The sequence below is a fragment of the Chelmon rostratus genome, chromosome 23, assembly GCF_017976325.1.
Source record: "Chelmon rostratus isolate fCheRos1 chromosome 23, fCheRos1.pri, whole genome shotgun sequence".
NCBI classification, from domain to species: Eukaryota; Metazoa; Chordata; class Actinopteri; order Chaetodontiformes; family Chaetodontidae; genus Chelmon; species Chelmon rostratus.
This window is the reverse complement of record NC_055680.1, coordinates 6,524,356-6,540,150: the sequence shown is the minus strand read 5'-3', so window position 1 is coordinate 6,540,150 and position 15,795 is coordinate 6,524,356. Positions and strand designations below refer to the sequence as shown.

The following is a 15,795-nucleotide window of genomic DNA, read 5'->3' as shown; positions in this document are numbered from 1 at the left end:
GGTGAATTAAAAGATAGGGAATGTTTCCCCTTGTTCAACGCATGAAAACATAAGTAATTACTGTCGAGGCCAATTTCTGCCGAGAAAAGATAGGTATGAAAAAATGCTAAGACAAAATTATGCCATGCTATAAAGTTCAGATCCTAAGTCAAAAATTTTCTCATCTCTCGATTTTAACCAAATTATAACTTACTAGCTCATAATTTTTACTTAAGTCAAATATTTGACTCAGTGTTTAGTGTCGCTTAACTGACTGCATTAATACTATTTTCCAGGCAGAAATGGGCTTTCACATATTCCTGTTTAGTCCGTTGAAAAGAAAAAAATAAAACAAAAGGGCATCCCCTGAAAAGTCAAACAACTTTCCTTTATTTGTAACATACAAATAAAACACTGACAAGGCATAATGACTTAGTTTTCCCTTTCATTGTCGTTTACAGACAGGACTGAAACACTCACTCTCAAACATGGAGTTTTTTCCTTTAACATCATGTTTAAAAAAGTGTTTTACCTGTAAAAGGCCAAGAAATGAACATGGATCCACAACAGCTTTTGTATATATATATATATATATATATATATATATATATATATATATATATATATATATAAAGACTAAGAAGGATCTGTGATGTTGTGAGGGTATGTAACAATTTTCTAAAATAAAAGCACTCACTGACTTAAAATAAACTGGTTAAGATTCAGCTCATTTTTGAACTAAAGATATTTTCACAAAAGCATTTTTTTTTTCTCCCAGTGAGCTTTTTTTAAAGACAGCCCACCTGTCTGGATTGAATGCAACACATAGGGACTGATCTAGGGTCAGTTTAAACATTGTTTCACATTTATTTTTGACTGCAGCGCATCATAAGAACAAAAATCAGTGTTGTCACTTCGCCAGTTGTGTCAAAAGTAGAATTTTAGATTAGGTTCTTCAGATCACTTTCTTCAAATACTACAGCATGACAGACAAACAAAAACTGACTCTAGGTCAGAGCTGTGGCCAATTCAATCCAGCGAACAGCTCATGAACAACATGGCTGCGAAACAGATGAGGTTTGATTATGTTTGATTAACCTGAGAGAGAGACTGTCAGTCGGTTGATATACTACCACTATGTACAACATCCTCTTTTTACTGGAACCTATGCAGTACAAAAACTGTTTCACTGTACTTATCAGAAGGAAGTCTAGCACTAAAACAAGCAATATGTTGTTTAATTCTTTTTGTTGTTCATGATAAAAGTAGTGTGAGACACCAATATGTTGTCTCCAATGCTGTTTTTTTGTTTTGTTTTTTCTCTACTCAGTCTGGAAACAGCCAGAAACTTTCACCCCAGGATCTGGACTTTGTCATCCAAAAGGGTTTTTTTTTTCTTTTTCTTTTTTTTGGTGATAAATAACATTTTGTTCTTGTTCAACACAGATCATTTTAGTATTCAGGTGTTTCTAAGAACGTGTGTTCACATTTCAGTCTCCCGTTTCACATATTTTGACCAGGTATTAATCTGCATGAAATGTCAAGTTGAGCCTTGATATGACGTGCTTTAAAAAAACAGTTCAAAACGTACCAATTGAAGCCCCTCACAGACCGACTAGACAGAGGAATCTCTACGTCCACAATAGTGTAATGTCTTTTTACTCCTCCAGCCCATGTGTAAAATCTGTACAAACTGACTGCAGTCCTGGAATTAAAGGGTTTTATGGTGGTTTCTAGACAGGGCTTCTAAACCAGCTGACACGAACGGTCCAAAAATACCCTGAAGGTTTTGTACAAAACAGATGTGGAATCATAAAATTGAAATGGTTACAGCAGCCTTTCTAGGTTGACAAGTAACGTGGTGTCAAAAATCCTACATGGAGCATCTTGGCTGCGCAGTACTGAAATTCAAATTCACGCTATTAGATCCACGTGAGGATTTCAGACCAGTGTTCAAACAGTGATGCTAAAGTTCAGAAGCTGCTGTGTAATCCTGATTTACACGACGACTTTTGTTAAGCATTTCACAATGTTGTCATGCAAACTAATGATGGTGGGCTGGGAAAACAGTTGACGAGGACAACGAGTAAGAAAAAAAAAATAAAACACCTTCAGTGCTCTGCCATTACTTCATCCGTACATCCAGTATATGTTCCTTCCTCCGCGTTAATAACATTCATCAGCTTCAAACGGCCACATAACGAAGAGGTGACTTCTACCGATCCTAATCCATGTTAAATCAATATGATTTGCACATGCTAACAGAGAATGTAAGAGAAGGGATGAAGGATGGTTTTAGTTGTTTTGTTTTGTTTTTTTTTAAATACAGCTAAAGGTAGCGGCAACATCAACTTGTTTATCATTAACACCTCTTGGAAACAAAGAGGCCAGCAGGAGTAATACAGTTACACAAACGACATGGAGGGAGAATGGAGGCATAAAGCACAGGAGGAAGGAAAGGAGGATGCGACTTTACTGATCAGGAGTCTGGGAACACACATTGTGGGGAGGTGAACCTCCCGTTTCTATCAGTGAGCATGGAAACAAGAAAAAGATGGTGGGTAGAAAGCGTGAAAATGAGCGTGAATGATTTCATGAGCTAAAAGACCCTCTTTTACTTCAGTGAAGCAGAAAACAGATTCAGCTGGCGACGTGTACCTCTGATAAAGGAAATATGGCTAAAGTAAAGTTGAACATCTGAATGAGCAAAGGGGTCATACTGGGAATATTCTGGGTCGCGTTCCCAATTTAAAAAAATTCACTCATTTCACTGGGACAAAAAAAAAAAAGAAGCATTATCAAGAAAAAGGCAACCTTGTCTCATGAGCTAGAAAAATGAAAAGCAGGGGAGACCTCTATGTATTTAGGTGTGATGTGAATACAGAAGATGGGTGGCGCTAATAGTGTGCTGTAATCTTCTAACAGTAGCATAATGGGCCGAGGTGGTTCAAAACAAAGCCACACATGCACATAACTTGCAACACAACAGGTGATATTACAGTACGGCGGCGCTTCTCGGCCTGTTCTGGGACCCGAATGTGAGTAAATGTTCAGCTAATCCAAGGACCCGCGTTCAGTGAGACAAGCTGGCGGTCTCAGCGCGAGGTCCTGAAGAGTTGATAGTACAGCTTCAGGCCAGCAAACACTCTGAGGCCCAGAGCCAAAGTCTGACAAGCGCCGCACGGTGATTCGATGCAGTACAGCACGTTAGGAGATGAGAGCAGGATGGGATGAGGTTCATTGCAGTGGCGGCGTGGAGTGTCAGCAATGCTTTAGTTTGTTCGTGACTGAGAAGTACTAACTGTCATCATTAACAGGGATAAGAGAATGAGGAAAGATGGCTTGGACGTTGAACCGAGAAGTAGGAAAGAAGAAAAAATAAAAGGAGCTATGTGTGAAAGCTCACACTGCATACTGCTTTTGCAGCAGGAACACACACGCACACAAAAAAAAAAAAAACAACACATAAATCTCACTCCATATTGCGACATCAATATCTGTAGCCAGGTATTCCACCACCGGTTCATCTACAGCCGTTCAAACTCAAAATGCTCGCAGAGTAGCAGGCAGCTCAAGCTTTCACACACAGCCATGAAAGTTGTTGGCTTTTATAACCAATCATAAAAGGTGTAACTGAAGCGGATCAGTGGCAGCAGCCCCCGCAGTGGCCGCCCCCGTGGGTGTGTCCCGCCGAGGCCTCGCCGTGTTTGGTTCGCCGGCTGAGGATCTCGTAAGAGCAGTCGTCGCCGCAGCAACCGGACATGCTTGGCGAAGTCTCATCGATCTCAAACCTAAATATGGGGGGGGGGGGCGTGGCAGAGAGGGGGTCAGTTAGTTGTATATCTGTACATTAGATTACAGTGACCCTTGTGTTTGTCCTCTTTTCTTTATGCTTCTGCAGAAACTGTCTTCACTTTGGATCAGCCTGTTTGCAGGAACAGGCTTCAGCGTTACAGAAACAAATTATATTCCAACATTAAACTCTCCATTTCCACATATTCACAAAACACAGCCTTCGTGGAGCTGGTTCACTCACTGTAAAGCTTCTCTGAAGAACTGGTAAGCCCCGTGGTTGTGTTTGAAAACTGTCAACATCACTTTCTTCATCTGTGTACTGGACAGGAAGAGCAGGAGAGCAGAGAACAAACAACCATATTTACTCACATTTCACCAAAACTCATTGTGCATTTCCTTGATTGCATTTCCTTTCTCATAAAAACTTTTGCAAAGTCTTTTTTTTTTTTAAAATATTCTACATCATGCACTGTTTACATCTGTATACTTGTCAATCTTACAAGCTCAACACTATCATGTATCAATCTTGTAGTACAGGACACAAATGTCTAATTATGAGACGCACAATTATCTTTTTAACAGCTATTAAAGGATAACTTTCGTTTTTTGCAACCTGGACCTTATTTGTAGCATTAAATACGACCATTTACCCTCCCAGACAACTTTGGTGGCATTTGGAGTCGTTTTGAAGAAATTAGCCCCAGAGGAGCGGCGCGTATATCCGTATAATGCGAGTACTCGGGGCATCCATGCGCAGCCTCTATAAACGCATGAAAACTCGTTCATATTACAATATTTAGTTATGATATGCTGGTGCTATTCCCCTCTGAGCTGGCGGTCGGCTAGTTTAGCTGTAGTTTGGCACAGCTATGGTTGGTTATTGCGTATTCGTAGCCGACCGCCGCAGAGTCAGCCGTGTTGTGGCTGGCTGCTCGCAGCGCCCGGCGTTCGGTAATGACATCATCTGCATCAGAGGTAGTTGTCTAGAGACCCTGGATGTTGATAACATGCCACCACGGGCTCAGAGGGGAATAGCACCAGCATACCATAACAAAATATTGGAATATGAATGAGTTTCGGCGCAGATTATGCGTTATATAGAGGCTGCGCATGGATGCCCCGAGTACTCGCATTATACGGATATATGCGCCGCTCCTCTGGGGCTAATTTCTTCAAAACGACTCCAAATGCCACCAAAGTTGTCTGGGTGAGTAAATGGTCATATTTAATGCTACAAATAAGGTCCAGGTTGTAAAAAACAAAAGTTATCCTTTAATAGAGAATAAAGCCATTAATCCACATTCACTTGGTTATTCATCCACATTTGAAAAGCATCTGAATCTCACACAGCCATGACTGTAGCTGTAGGTTTTACCTGTTAGCAATGAGCTGTAGTATCTGGATGAGGAACTTGCCGAGTCCTTTCCTCCGCACTCTGCTCTCTAACTGCACCTCATAGCTGCAGAGTCAAGACAACAAGTTAGACCAGAGCGGGCATAGAGTAAAAAAACAAAAACAAAAATAGAAAGTTCTCCAACTTTCTCTCCCTCTGGAAAAGCCGACCGACACCCTTCATGACAATGTCGAGGAATTTATCAGCATATGAAAACCAGTCTTGGACACCTCTGGACTGGACTCCATCCTACCTAATTATCAAGACTGGAACTGACTCCAGCATAACTGATAAATGTGGTTCTGTATGGATTTGGAACTGAAGTATCTATTTGCTGCCAGAACCTCAATAAAAAAAGGAAAAAAGCTGCTGCTGGAACTTCAATCCACATACTCGTGGGCCTTACCAATATAAAACCTCCTCCCCACACTCCACGTCGAATCGGAAGTGAGAGAAGGCCACGGGGGCGGAGTCGCCGTCGCGGGCCAGCAGGTACCATGCCCTCTCGTCGTTCATCTCCTCCCTCTTTTCCCTCTCCTTCCAGCCCCACTCGCTCTGCTCATACCTGCGGCACAGCGAGAAGAAAATGGGTCGACTCCGACGTGCTAATTTTACCCTCGCGTCTCTCCCCCATCGTCAGCCCGCTCTGGCGGCGCCGCTCAGAAAGGACACGTTTTCTAAATGGAACTAATTCAGTTTCGACTGACTGGCTGCCATTTGTTAAATTGAATGCTGCTCAGAGTCAGGCAAAGTGGGAGAAGATAAATTGTAGTAATTTCTCTGCCTGCGTCTCCTCTGCAGTGTGTACGGTCTCGGCCGTGTGGAAACACCCTGGTCCACATCTCACTCTGTAGCTGCTTCATGTCACTGTCTGATTCTCTGCACTTCTTCCACAGCTTCCATCTACCCTTCATATCTACGTGAGCCTGTCCATTCATCATTATGTTCCTGAACCACAGTGTCTTACAGGGTCTGCATGTTGGCTCTGGTGAGTTCGAAGGCCCACTCCACAGACAGCGGGTTGAGGGAGGTCACTCTCTTACACTCTATCTGCAGGTTCAGCCTGGACGAGAAGACACGCAAACAGGGTCAATAACCTCAGGAATGTGTGTGCATGAGTGTGTGTTTGTGTGTGTGTGTCCATGCTGTAGCAAACTCAAAGACAAAGAGAAGAGCAGTCGTAAATTCCCTCAGCAGACCAACTCTCTCCATATAGAAACAAGTGTGTATTTCATGAAACAGTGAATAAGTCCTTTGTAGGCGTACAAAGCAACACATACCCATTTCTGTCGTACTTTTTGAAGGCTGGGAAGGCAGCCAGTGGGTCGTCAAGCTGTGAGGAGAAGGGGAAAAATTAGCTAAAGAGACTCTCAAAACACAGAAGCATCAAGTGTTTTCCCCTTCCGTGTCCGAGTCTTATTACACTGTCCCCGGTTGACACGCTGCTATTTTATCTTCAGGGAAATTCATTGTGCAGACATTTCAAAGGACACTGGGGCTCTATTTTGATTTACAGCGTCTTCTAAAAAGATTGTTTCTGTATAGCGGAGATAATCCGTGGATCATTTGATTAGTCCATCGGCATAAATCAGCCATTTTTGATAATTGCCAAAAATCCAAATATATGCTGGTTTAGCCTCTCAAATCTAAGAATTATCAGTTCGTCTGAAATGAAAATAACGACAAAGCTTTGGGTTTTGAATCGCTAGTTGGGAAAAAGAAGATATCTGGAAATGTCACCATGGGCTCTGGGAAATTCAAGCGGCCATTTTTACTGTTTTCTGACATTTTACAGACAACAACAATTCATCATTAAAACAGCAGGCGGATTAATCTTTAATGAAAATGTGGTCGTGCTGCTGGAGGGAATGTGGAGAAATAATGGTTGCTCATGCTCAGGTTTTCTGCTCTTGTCTCTATTCAGTCATTCTAAAAGAAAGTAGGAACAATTATCTCAAGAACCCTGGGTTTTATTATTAGGACAACATTCAGATCCCGCTATCTTGAACATATCCCTGACGGGCAAAGTGAAGATGATATCTGCCTCCTAAAGATCTTGCTGGCAGCAATTAAAAAGGTCGTTACAAAAAAGGTACTGGCTTAAGAAAAACCGTCCAATGCTGTTGCAAATATTGTTAAACGCAGTGGGAAATGGCTTATTTAGCCAACGAGACAGATCTTTCATAATAATGATATGTACCACGTGGGATATTTCATTTTAAATCAGGCAAATTTGCCATGATTTACTGATCATCCCAGTGTGTGTTTTGTTTTGGACTGTTGTTTGTTTGTATGTTTATGATTCGCTTTTTGTCTTATAATGTGAAAAATGCTCATAGTTGCACCTCTATAAATCTTTTGCTTGTGAAATCAGTAAATCTTCCCAAAATAGACTGTAAAAGTGACCGTACTTCAGCATCCCTCAGGCTCAACTACAGCCCTGGAGTCTAAATAGGCCAAACGGGGCCAATACAGGCAGGGAAATTGCAGGGCTGTTAGTGTTATAACGCCATTAGTCACTCGTATTAAGCGCCCACAAAATCATCTTTTCTTGGCACTGAAGAGTATACATAATCTCAAATTAAGAATTCCCCTCTTATTGCACAGATAGAGACACTGGGCCCCTGGGCACAGACATGTGAACTACACAGCTGTATTACAGTGGAAATATCATACAAATGAAAACCAGTCCACATTTGGTATCAGCAGATATTTAGGGAGCAGAATAAACGAGCCACTGGACTTTTCCAGCGACAAATGGGACTCTTGTTTAGGGACCCGCTGACCCCCTGAGGCCCCTGGGCCTGTGCCCGGTAGGCCTGTTCAGGAACACAGCCTTACCTTTCCTCCATTTTACGGCCAAGAAGAAACTACCAGATTGGGTTTTAATGGGGGGATTTTTAAGCAGTGAATACACTATTTGTTCATTTGAAACAATACTTCGAGTCAAGATTCATTACTGTTGGCAAGAGCACAAACAAAAATAAATGTTGTTACTTTGGGAGACTTTCTTGCATTCCTTCTCTGTTGGCACATCAACAGTGGAAAGGGGCGGGAGAGGGAGAGCAGCGTGTAACAGAGTGCCCCATTTTGGGACAAAGTGACACAGAAAAGTAATAAGAGCAGGCAGGCCTGCTCGGAGCTGGTTCGTAGCAGCTACAGCTCAGCTCAAGGCAAGTGTGTGAGCTCCTCCGGGCTTCAATAAGGTTTATGCTCCAGCCCACCTCTAACCTACAGGAGCTGCCTGTTGTGTGTTCCACTACATGGGTAGGGCTTAATAACGCTGATTAATTATGTATTAAGAAACACATGGAACCATAGATGGCTTCTTCTGTTGTGTGAATATCAATTATGGGTGTATTTGGAGGGCATCTCCAGCTTTTGGTGTCATTATGTGGAACCACGTCTATTACTATAGTTTAACAAATGGGGAAAAATCACAGTTCACAATGGAGATCTTGAGGGCCGTGCTCGATGCACTCTGAATCCACAGGAAAGCCTGCACATTAAGGGCCAAGCGGTGGAGGTTTTTATGTGAAGCACTTAACAGTCTCGATTGTGCATTGCCATTATCAGCTATCAGGAACTACACAAAAGCAAGTATCTTTCTTGTTGTGCAGGCAGCAAACAGCTAACACCTCAGCCTCTCTTTCTTGATCCTCAATCTGCAAAGTTACCTTATTGGCTGCGTCCACCTTGGCGCAGACGGCATCCATAGCCGCCCTCTCCTCCAGACGCCGGGCTTTCTTCTCCTTTGCTCTGTTGGACTTCCTCTGAACACAGGAAATAAGGAAGGGATGAATGGAGGAATGTGTGCAGACGGTAGTCGACGTGCAGAAGTGAAAAGCAGGAAGAGAGGAACAGATGCGACGGATGATACAGAAGAGAGGAAGATTGAAAAAGGGAAACAAACATATGCATAAGAATTAAATTAAATTCTTCCCCACTACTCCTGACTCTACCACATTAATATCTGTAACAAAGTAAAAATAAAACATAATCAGGTCTGTACTGCATAATCCTCACCCTCAATTGTTAGCCCACAAGAAACAAAGAAGTGTCGAATCTATTCATTTAACTTACTGACAATCTTTTGCATTTTTTGTCACTTAATCAATTCCCTTCTCCATTTCATATGATCTACTATACACTTGAACTAATCCTTTTCATCTAGATCTCCACTGTGGGCTGTTAAGTATGATATATTGTGTTCGCCGGCGGATTAGACGTGATACCATTCTTCACCGCGTCTTCAACTAAATCGATCGAACACGTGTGTAGTCTCTTGTTATAACATGAAAAGGAATTGCAGCGTTTTGGTACAAAAGCGGGAGCTTGTCAGATAACAAGATATCATCATGAGGCCTGGTGGCAGAGATCAAAGAGCTCAGCCCGGGCAGGGTCCACACGGCGCTTTTGGCCAACAGACAAAAATGTCAAACGCATTAATTAGCTTATTCTTTGTTTTTTTTTTTAGTTCTTTGAGGAAGCCTGATCAAAGAAGAGAGAATGTTGCTCTAATGTTAATACCATTTATGTACTGTATAGTCCTTGTTAGAGCCATAACTTCAGGCTGAATTTAAGGGGCAGAATAAAAGATGAATGGAAAATTAGTTACACCTGGATGTAGCATCTTGTTTTCTGTTTGTTTTTTTTAAATCCACCTAGTATGTGCTTGTCGACCTTTAAACATAATAATACTAGCAATGTTCTGTGTTTCTCTGTGTGTGTGGATGTCACGTTCAGCAGCAATTTTTTTCACATGGATTAACAAGAAAACAGGCTTAATGACAAGAACAGAACAAACCTCAAACCTAAGAACAAGGAGAACCAAAAACATGAAGGTGAGACAAACAAATGAAGGTCAGCCATGCAGAAGAAACAAGCAGCTACGCTTGTATAGAAAAACTATTTTAGTACTATGATCAACATGATCATCCTGTCTATAAAGCAAGCTTTAAAAAAACGCATTCATAATCAGATCAGTAGCTTTTATGATCACCATTTGTCACTGCTGTGTAAAAACAGTGGAGTGTTTATATCGCTGATGTTGCATATTGCTCTGTGTGGGAGTATAATATTGGAAAAATTCTCTGATACCGATACCGTAATTTAGCCTTCTCTTGGCTTGACGTCCAATGCTCGTATCAGCAATGGTGCAGCCATAATTCACACAAATTACTCTGACTGCATCAACCCTTTGCAACAGAGGGAACACACACCACAGCAGCTGCAGTGTTTTTTTTCCAACCATGAAGGCGCACCGCCATAAACAGCGATTATTAGCTGTCTTTAATCACAGACACCTACAATTTATAGGGAAAATGAACACTCGGCCTTAGCAGAAGTGGCTTGATGCATATATTTAATTTCAGGGTGTCTAGCGGCACAATTTCCTGGGGTAACTCCTGTGCAGTGGTACTATAAAGGATGGATGTTTTAACCCCAGATAATGATCTGCCAACATTGTGATAATAAATTAATCATTTGAGTCATTAAGTCAAGGACTGAACTTTCTCCCTTTTCAGACTCTCAAATGAAAGGATCTGCTGCTTTGCTCTGTCTTACATAATTCTATTAGACACATTTGGGGTTTTTGGACCTTGGTTGTACAAAAAGTTGTCTGAAAACATTTGATGGGGCTCTGGGAAACTGCGAATGAAAAACTGAATCAGCCAATCAAAATGAATCAATAATTAAATATTCATCAGTTGCAGCTCTGTCTTGGGAAGCCCATGATCTTACAGCATGTTAATCAGGTTTTCAGTGGCATTTTTACAATGCAGAAATGGCGCATTGATGCTTTAAGGACTAACAATAGCAAGAGAGAAACAACTTTGAATTAGGTGAATTCCTTCATTAGATCCAGACCTGAAGGGAAGAGGGAACAATTATGGGAAGGAATGCACCGAATTGCCAACTTTAGCTGAGAGCATTAACTCTGTACCAAGCACAGAGAGGCTGCAAACTGAGCCGGGACCGTGGAAACACGTGGATTGGTTTATCTGGGCTGAAAAGTGGAGGATAAACTCAAGTCTGCTTGCAGAGACTGGCTAAAGTTATGGCAACTCTCTCAGCTTTCCAGCATGAGTGCAGGCCTGGCCGGTGCTGAGATGTGTATCATTCACATCCAACGAGCCTGAATTTATCACAACCATGTGGGCTAAAACAGAACAATCCGGCTTGTTCGTAAAATGTACACACTCACGCACATACACACACAAACGATTAGCAGTAACGGCTAGCATAGCAGAGCACTCGTCATAAATATGGCATTCCTGAGTGGCTAACGCAGCCAGCACGCTAACAATGGCACGACACATATCAGTGGAAGTTAGCTGTGCACAGCGGCAAGGACAACACGGTAATAATGCCGAAAACGCCATATATAGCGATGTGTACACGCGTGGGCTAACGTTATTATGCTATCTATGCTATGTGGAGGCAGCTAAACTGCTAACGCAGCCAAGTCAGCCTCGGTGCCAACCAACACCTTTGACGAACGTTGCATCCATCCACCATGGTCTCTCTTCCTTTCCCTTCCTCCCTCCTTCCTTCTTTCTTTCTCCCCACTCACCATCACGCATTTGCGAGCCCCAAAACATCCACCTTTCATTGTATCACCTCGCACCGAGACATGAAGTAAAACAGACACAACTCACCCCCATGTTGCAGCCGTGTCTTATCGATCCCCCTCGAGAAACACACCTCTATTGTCCCTGCGCTTTACTGTTGCTGAGTTATTAGTATCGTGACTACAGACAGAGAGAACGGGGCCAGATTAATATGACAATGATAGATAGTGTGCTAGCGAGGCTAGCTGGCTACAGCACCGACCGATGGCTGTGAGAGAAGCGGCGGTTCGACGAAAATTTGATGAAAACGTCAATTAATTTTCTGCTGTTTTTTCCTCTTTAACTCGGATTGGCGCCAAGAGTGCGAGGCTGAATTTATTACAGGTCCCTTCCTTGCCCTTTTCTTTCCTCTCGTCTCCGTCGTCCAACTATGCTGCATTCACGTGCTCTTCACGAGCTCCGATTTCTGAGCTCCTAGTGAGTCTCAAATGGACAGTTAAAGTATTTAACTGAGCACTTCACTCCAAAACGGAGCAGAAACTACAATCATCGACTGGGCATAACCTTTCTGTACATATTTTTGTAAAATTAGAGATTTTTAAAAGGTAAGCATTCAAATTCGACGTTTAACATTTGTGTTTCAAAGTCAAAGCTTGGAGCAGTGGTGGATGAGGTATCCAGATCCTTTTCCCACAATATATTGTTTACCTCCATATATACTCCATTAGAAATAAAAGTCCTGCATTCAAAATGTTATTAAGAAAAAAATGAACGGATTATCAGATAAATGTATTTAATGTCACAATCAAATACTCCCAATCTGTACTCACCATAGGCTGCATGTTGAGAACAAGAGTAGTGCAGTTTACTTGGTACTATCAGTTGGCAGTAGCACATTCTGCAACAGGACATATATCTTACACGAGATCGTCACAGACAGATTTGCCACCCGTCTTCATAGTAAAACTACATGGCAGCGGTGGGATTCGAACCCACGCCCCCGAAGAGACTGGAGCCTTAATCCAGCGCCTTAGACCGCTCGGCCACGCTACCCTGTGAGTGCTTGATTTTCACACATCATTCCGACAACATTTGAAAGCACCACTTGTTTAGCGCGAACATGGTTTCCTTGTTTGGAAAGTGACGACAGTGGACAGGGTCAAGCGGTACGCCACACTTCACGTTGTAGGAGGATAACCTTTGGCCTTAACAGTAATTTCCATATTTTATTCTATAAAAGAATCATGTTTAAAATATTGTTATAAATCCATTATAATAAGAAACAGCACTGCAGGCAGTTGGGTGGGCAACATATTATATGTAACACAATTACAATGATTTAATTACAACAAGCTCAGTGACATTTGGAACCCATTTCAGCCTGTTAGCAGTCAGCTATGTATTACATTTCATTAAAATATCAATATTCTTAATTCAATATGATTTGTCTCACATGATTTACTCTTCGTAAATCTCATGTCCCTGTCAACTACACAACAACATGTTAAAACTTGGGCGAGGGGGCAGCTCCAAGACTACCACTCAGAGACACAAATACACACAACAAAAGTGAGCTGCTCATACAAATATCTTGTGAACTGTATGTAAGGTTGACTTTCACTTTAATACGAATTGTTTGAGACAAGCCATCGAAGGTGGCCCAAGCCGTGTCACAAAATTTGAGTCATGCAATTGGGTAGTTGATAAGAGTAAAGGCTTTGTAAAGTAATCAGCCATTTGCATAGACTCTATCCATGGCTGTAGCGCACAAAGATAATTTCCTCAGCAATTTTCCTGCAATGTGGAGGCCTGAAATGTAATTTACATTTGTTTTTTTATTTAAAGTGGGTTTGTTTTTGTTTGTTTTTTTAACAGGATGATGCAAATAGTTTTAAATATAGAAATGCATGAATTTAGAACATTTCAACTATCATCATAATGTATTCTTGGCAGAGAAGCCAACAATCTTAGACTGAGACTATCTGGAGGTTGAGAGGCTGCTTGGACTTCTGAATCCTAAAATCCTTTGGCCATGATTATAGTTAACTTTGCAAATATCTCTGTATTTCCTAAATCAACAGGTTGCGTGGTGGGCTTTTGGGACTGCCAGTAGAAGCCATATAAAAGGTACCACTGTGGCAGATTTCAGTCTCTTTTCAGTGATTACCCTAAAGTTTTGGAGCAGTAAAAACACAATACGTGAAATGTTTGTCATATCCAACAGGGACCCATCTCCTGCTCATTTGTATCACGAGAAAATAATTTAGCACACATAGGGAGATAGAGAGAGGGTGAAATCAGCTCCTGATAGATTCATACTATCTGAGTAGCAGTTCATCACACTGACCACTAGGTGACAATATAGAGCGTGAAATCACTCAGTTCCTATTGCGGCCCTTTATTTCTTCCAAACCTAGAATTAAGCTGCAGACAGGATAAAACATGAGCAGCTATAGAAAATACAAGCTTTTATTTCAGCTTTTCCTGCCTTGGCTTCCATTTAGGGCCCTCTTTCACCCTTGACGCCAGCTCTTCCAAACAAACTGTAATTGGCTGGTGAAGCATAAAAAGCACCATGGTATCTCCTCTCACCCTGCAGCATAAAGGATGCCGCTGCATATTCCTTCATTAGGTGAGACAGCAACCACAAAAATGCAGCAGAATATTAGATCAAAGTCACAATACAGTGAAAACATTATGGGACCACAGAGGGATTCCCAAGGAGACAAAAGAATACCATTCAGGTCACTAACAAGCTGAAACTCATTAGTGTGTGCAGAAACTTCCCTATAATAGGAATATTAGAATGATGTTGTGATAATCCTATGAGGTGGAAATTACATCACAATCATGCCATCTTTACACATTGAACAAAGTTTGGTACTGTGTATTGCGGGCCAATGTCACAGTGTATGCTTATCATTTGTTCTAGAGCTGAAACGAATGATGATCAGAAAAATGACAATTTTTTGAATTTTCTAACTTCCTTGTCTGTAAATGGTCTAAACAAAAAGAATACATATTTCTTCATGTAGAGCCTGTGTAACACATATAACGTGCAGTTCTTTGGGGTGCAACAACAAGACATGTCCGTGTTGTGTCACCCTTTATCAAACTTTACCGTATTAAGGTCAGAAGAAAAGAAAATGGAAAGAGAAAAAATGCAGATATCGCAGTTATTAAGAATATTTTTTGCATTATAACAATGGAGTCTATTGAACCCCAGAACAGAAAGGTTAAATATTAATCTAGAGAAGACTGACTATAACTGTGAGTTCCTGCTTTGGTGGGATATGAGATGGCCACCTTCAGGAGCCTACCCACTTTTTCATAATGCAAATAAAGGCCTTGTATAGGGGGCTCTCTCTCTCACACTCAAACATACACACACACACACACACACACACCACATACGCACAGCAACCCTCCCCAGCACACAGATGGCCCAGTCTCCAAACCCCGCCTACAGTCTTTTGTCTTCAGGGAATCTGTCTCTTGGCTGTCGGTGGAAGAACTATTTATTTTGAGTGTCAGTAGGGGGCGCGATGAGGCTCTGGGAGTCTATACAGGGTCCTGGTGCTCATTGTAAGAAGTGTTTTTTGCCTGCTTGCAGCTGAGCCGCACTGACAAACATCAACACATCAACTCATTTAGCAGTTATGGCTCCTGATGCGACTGTCTAATGTTTTACTCCGTCTGTAAAAAGTATTTCAGGCTTCCTGTACATTCTCTGTGGTGTGTGTTTGCTCACAGGAGTGGATAATGAAATTCAAGCTGCCCCCCTCCCACCTCCACCCACACATACACTGGTACATGCACGTACATACACACACACACACACACACATTCTCTTGTAGACCAAAGATAGGTACATAAACAGAATGATGGGGGCAGATGATAATGAAGAGACTGGAGAAAATGAGGAAGAGGAGGACAGGGGAGAAAGATGAGAGAGGATTGGGGGGGGGGGGGGGGGGGGGGGGGGAGGAGGATGAGAGAGGGGATCAACAGATGCAGTGTGGAAAGGAGCAGAGGAGAATGGTGGATGAGGAT

General features: G+C 41.9%; 1 protein-coding gene and 1 non-coding gene across 2 annotated transcripts; both read right to left on the bottom strand.

Moving 5' to 3' along the window:
* Window positions 1–1,239: 1,239 nt before the first annotated feature.
* Window positions 1,240–12,162, bottom strand: naa40 (N-alpha-acetyltransferase 40, NatD catalytic subunit). The gene is made up of 8 exons (XM_041965088.1): window positions 11,830–12,162; window positions 8,845–8,940; window positions 6,448–6,500; window positions 6,135–6,230; window positions 5,574–5,732; window positions 5,150–5,233; window positions 4,016–4,093; window positions 1,240–3,770 (listed from the first exon to the last, which is right to left on the bottom strand). Exons 1-8 carry the CDS (start codon window positions 11,833–11,835, stop codon window positions 3,623–3,625), a joined length of 720 nt encoding a protein of 239 aa, XP_041821022.1. The 5' UTR covers window positions 11,836–12,162; the 3' UTR covers window positions 1,240–3,622.
* A 551-nt stretch (window positions 12,163–12,713) lies between these two features.
* Window positions 12,714–12,795, bottom strand: trnal-aag. The gene has a single exon. It is a non-coding gene; the product is annotated as a tRNA-Leu (tRNA).
* Window positions 12,796–15,795: the final 3,000 nt, after the last annotated feature.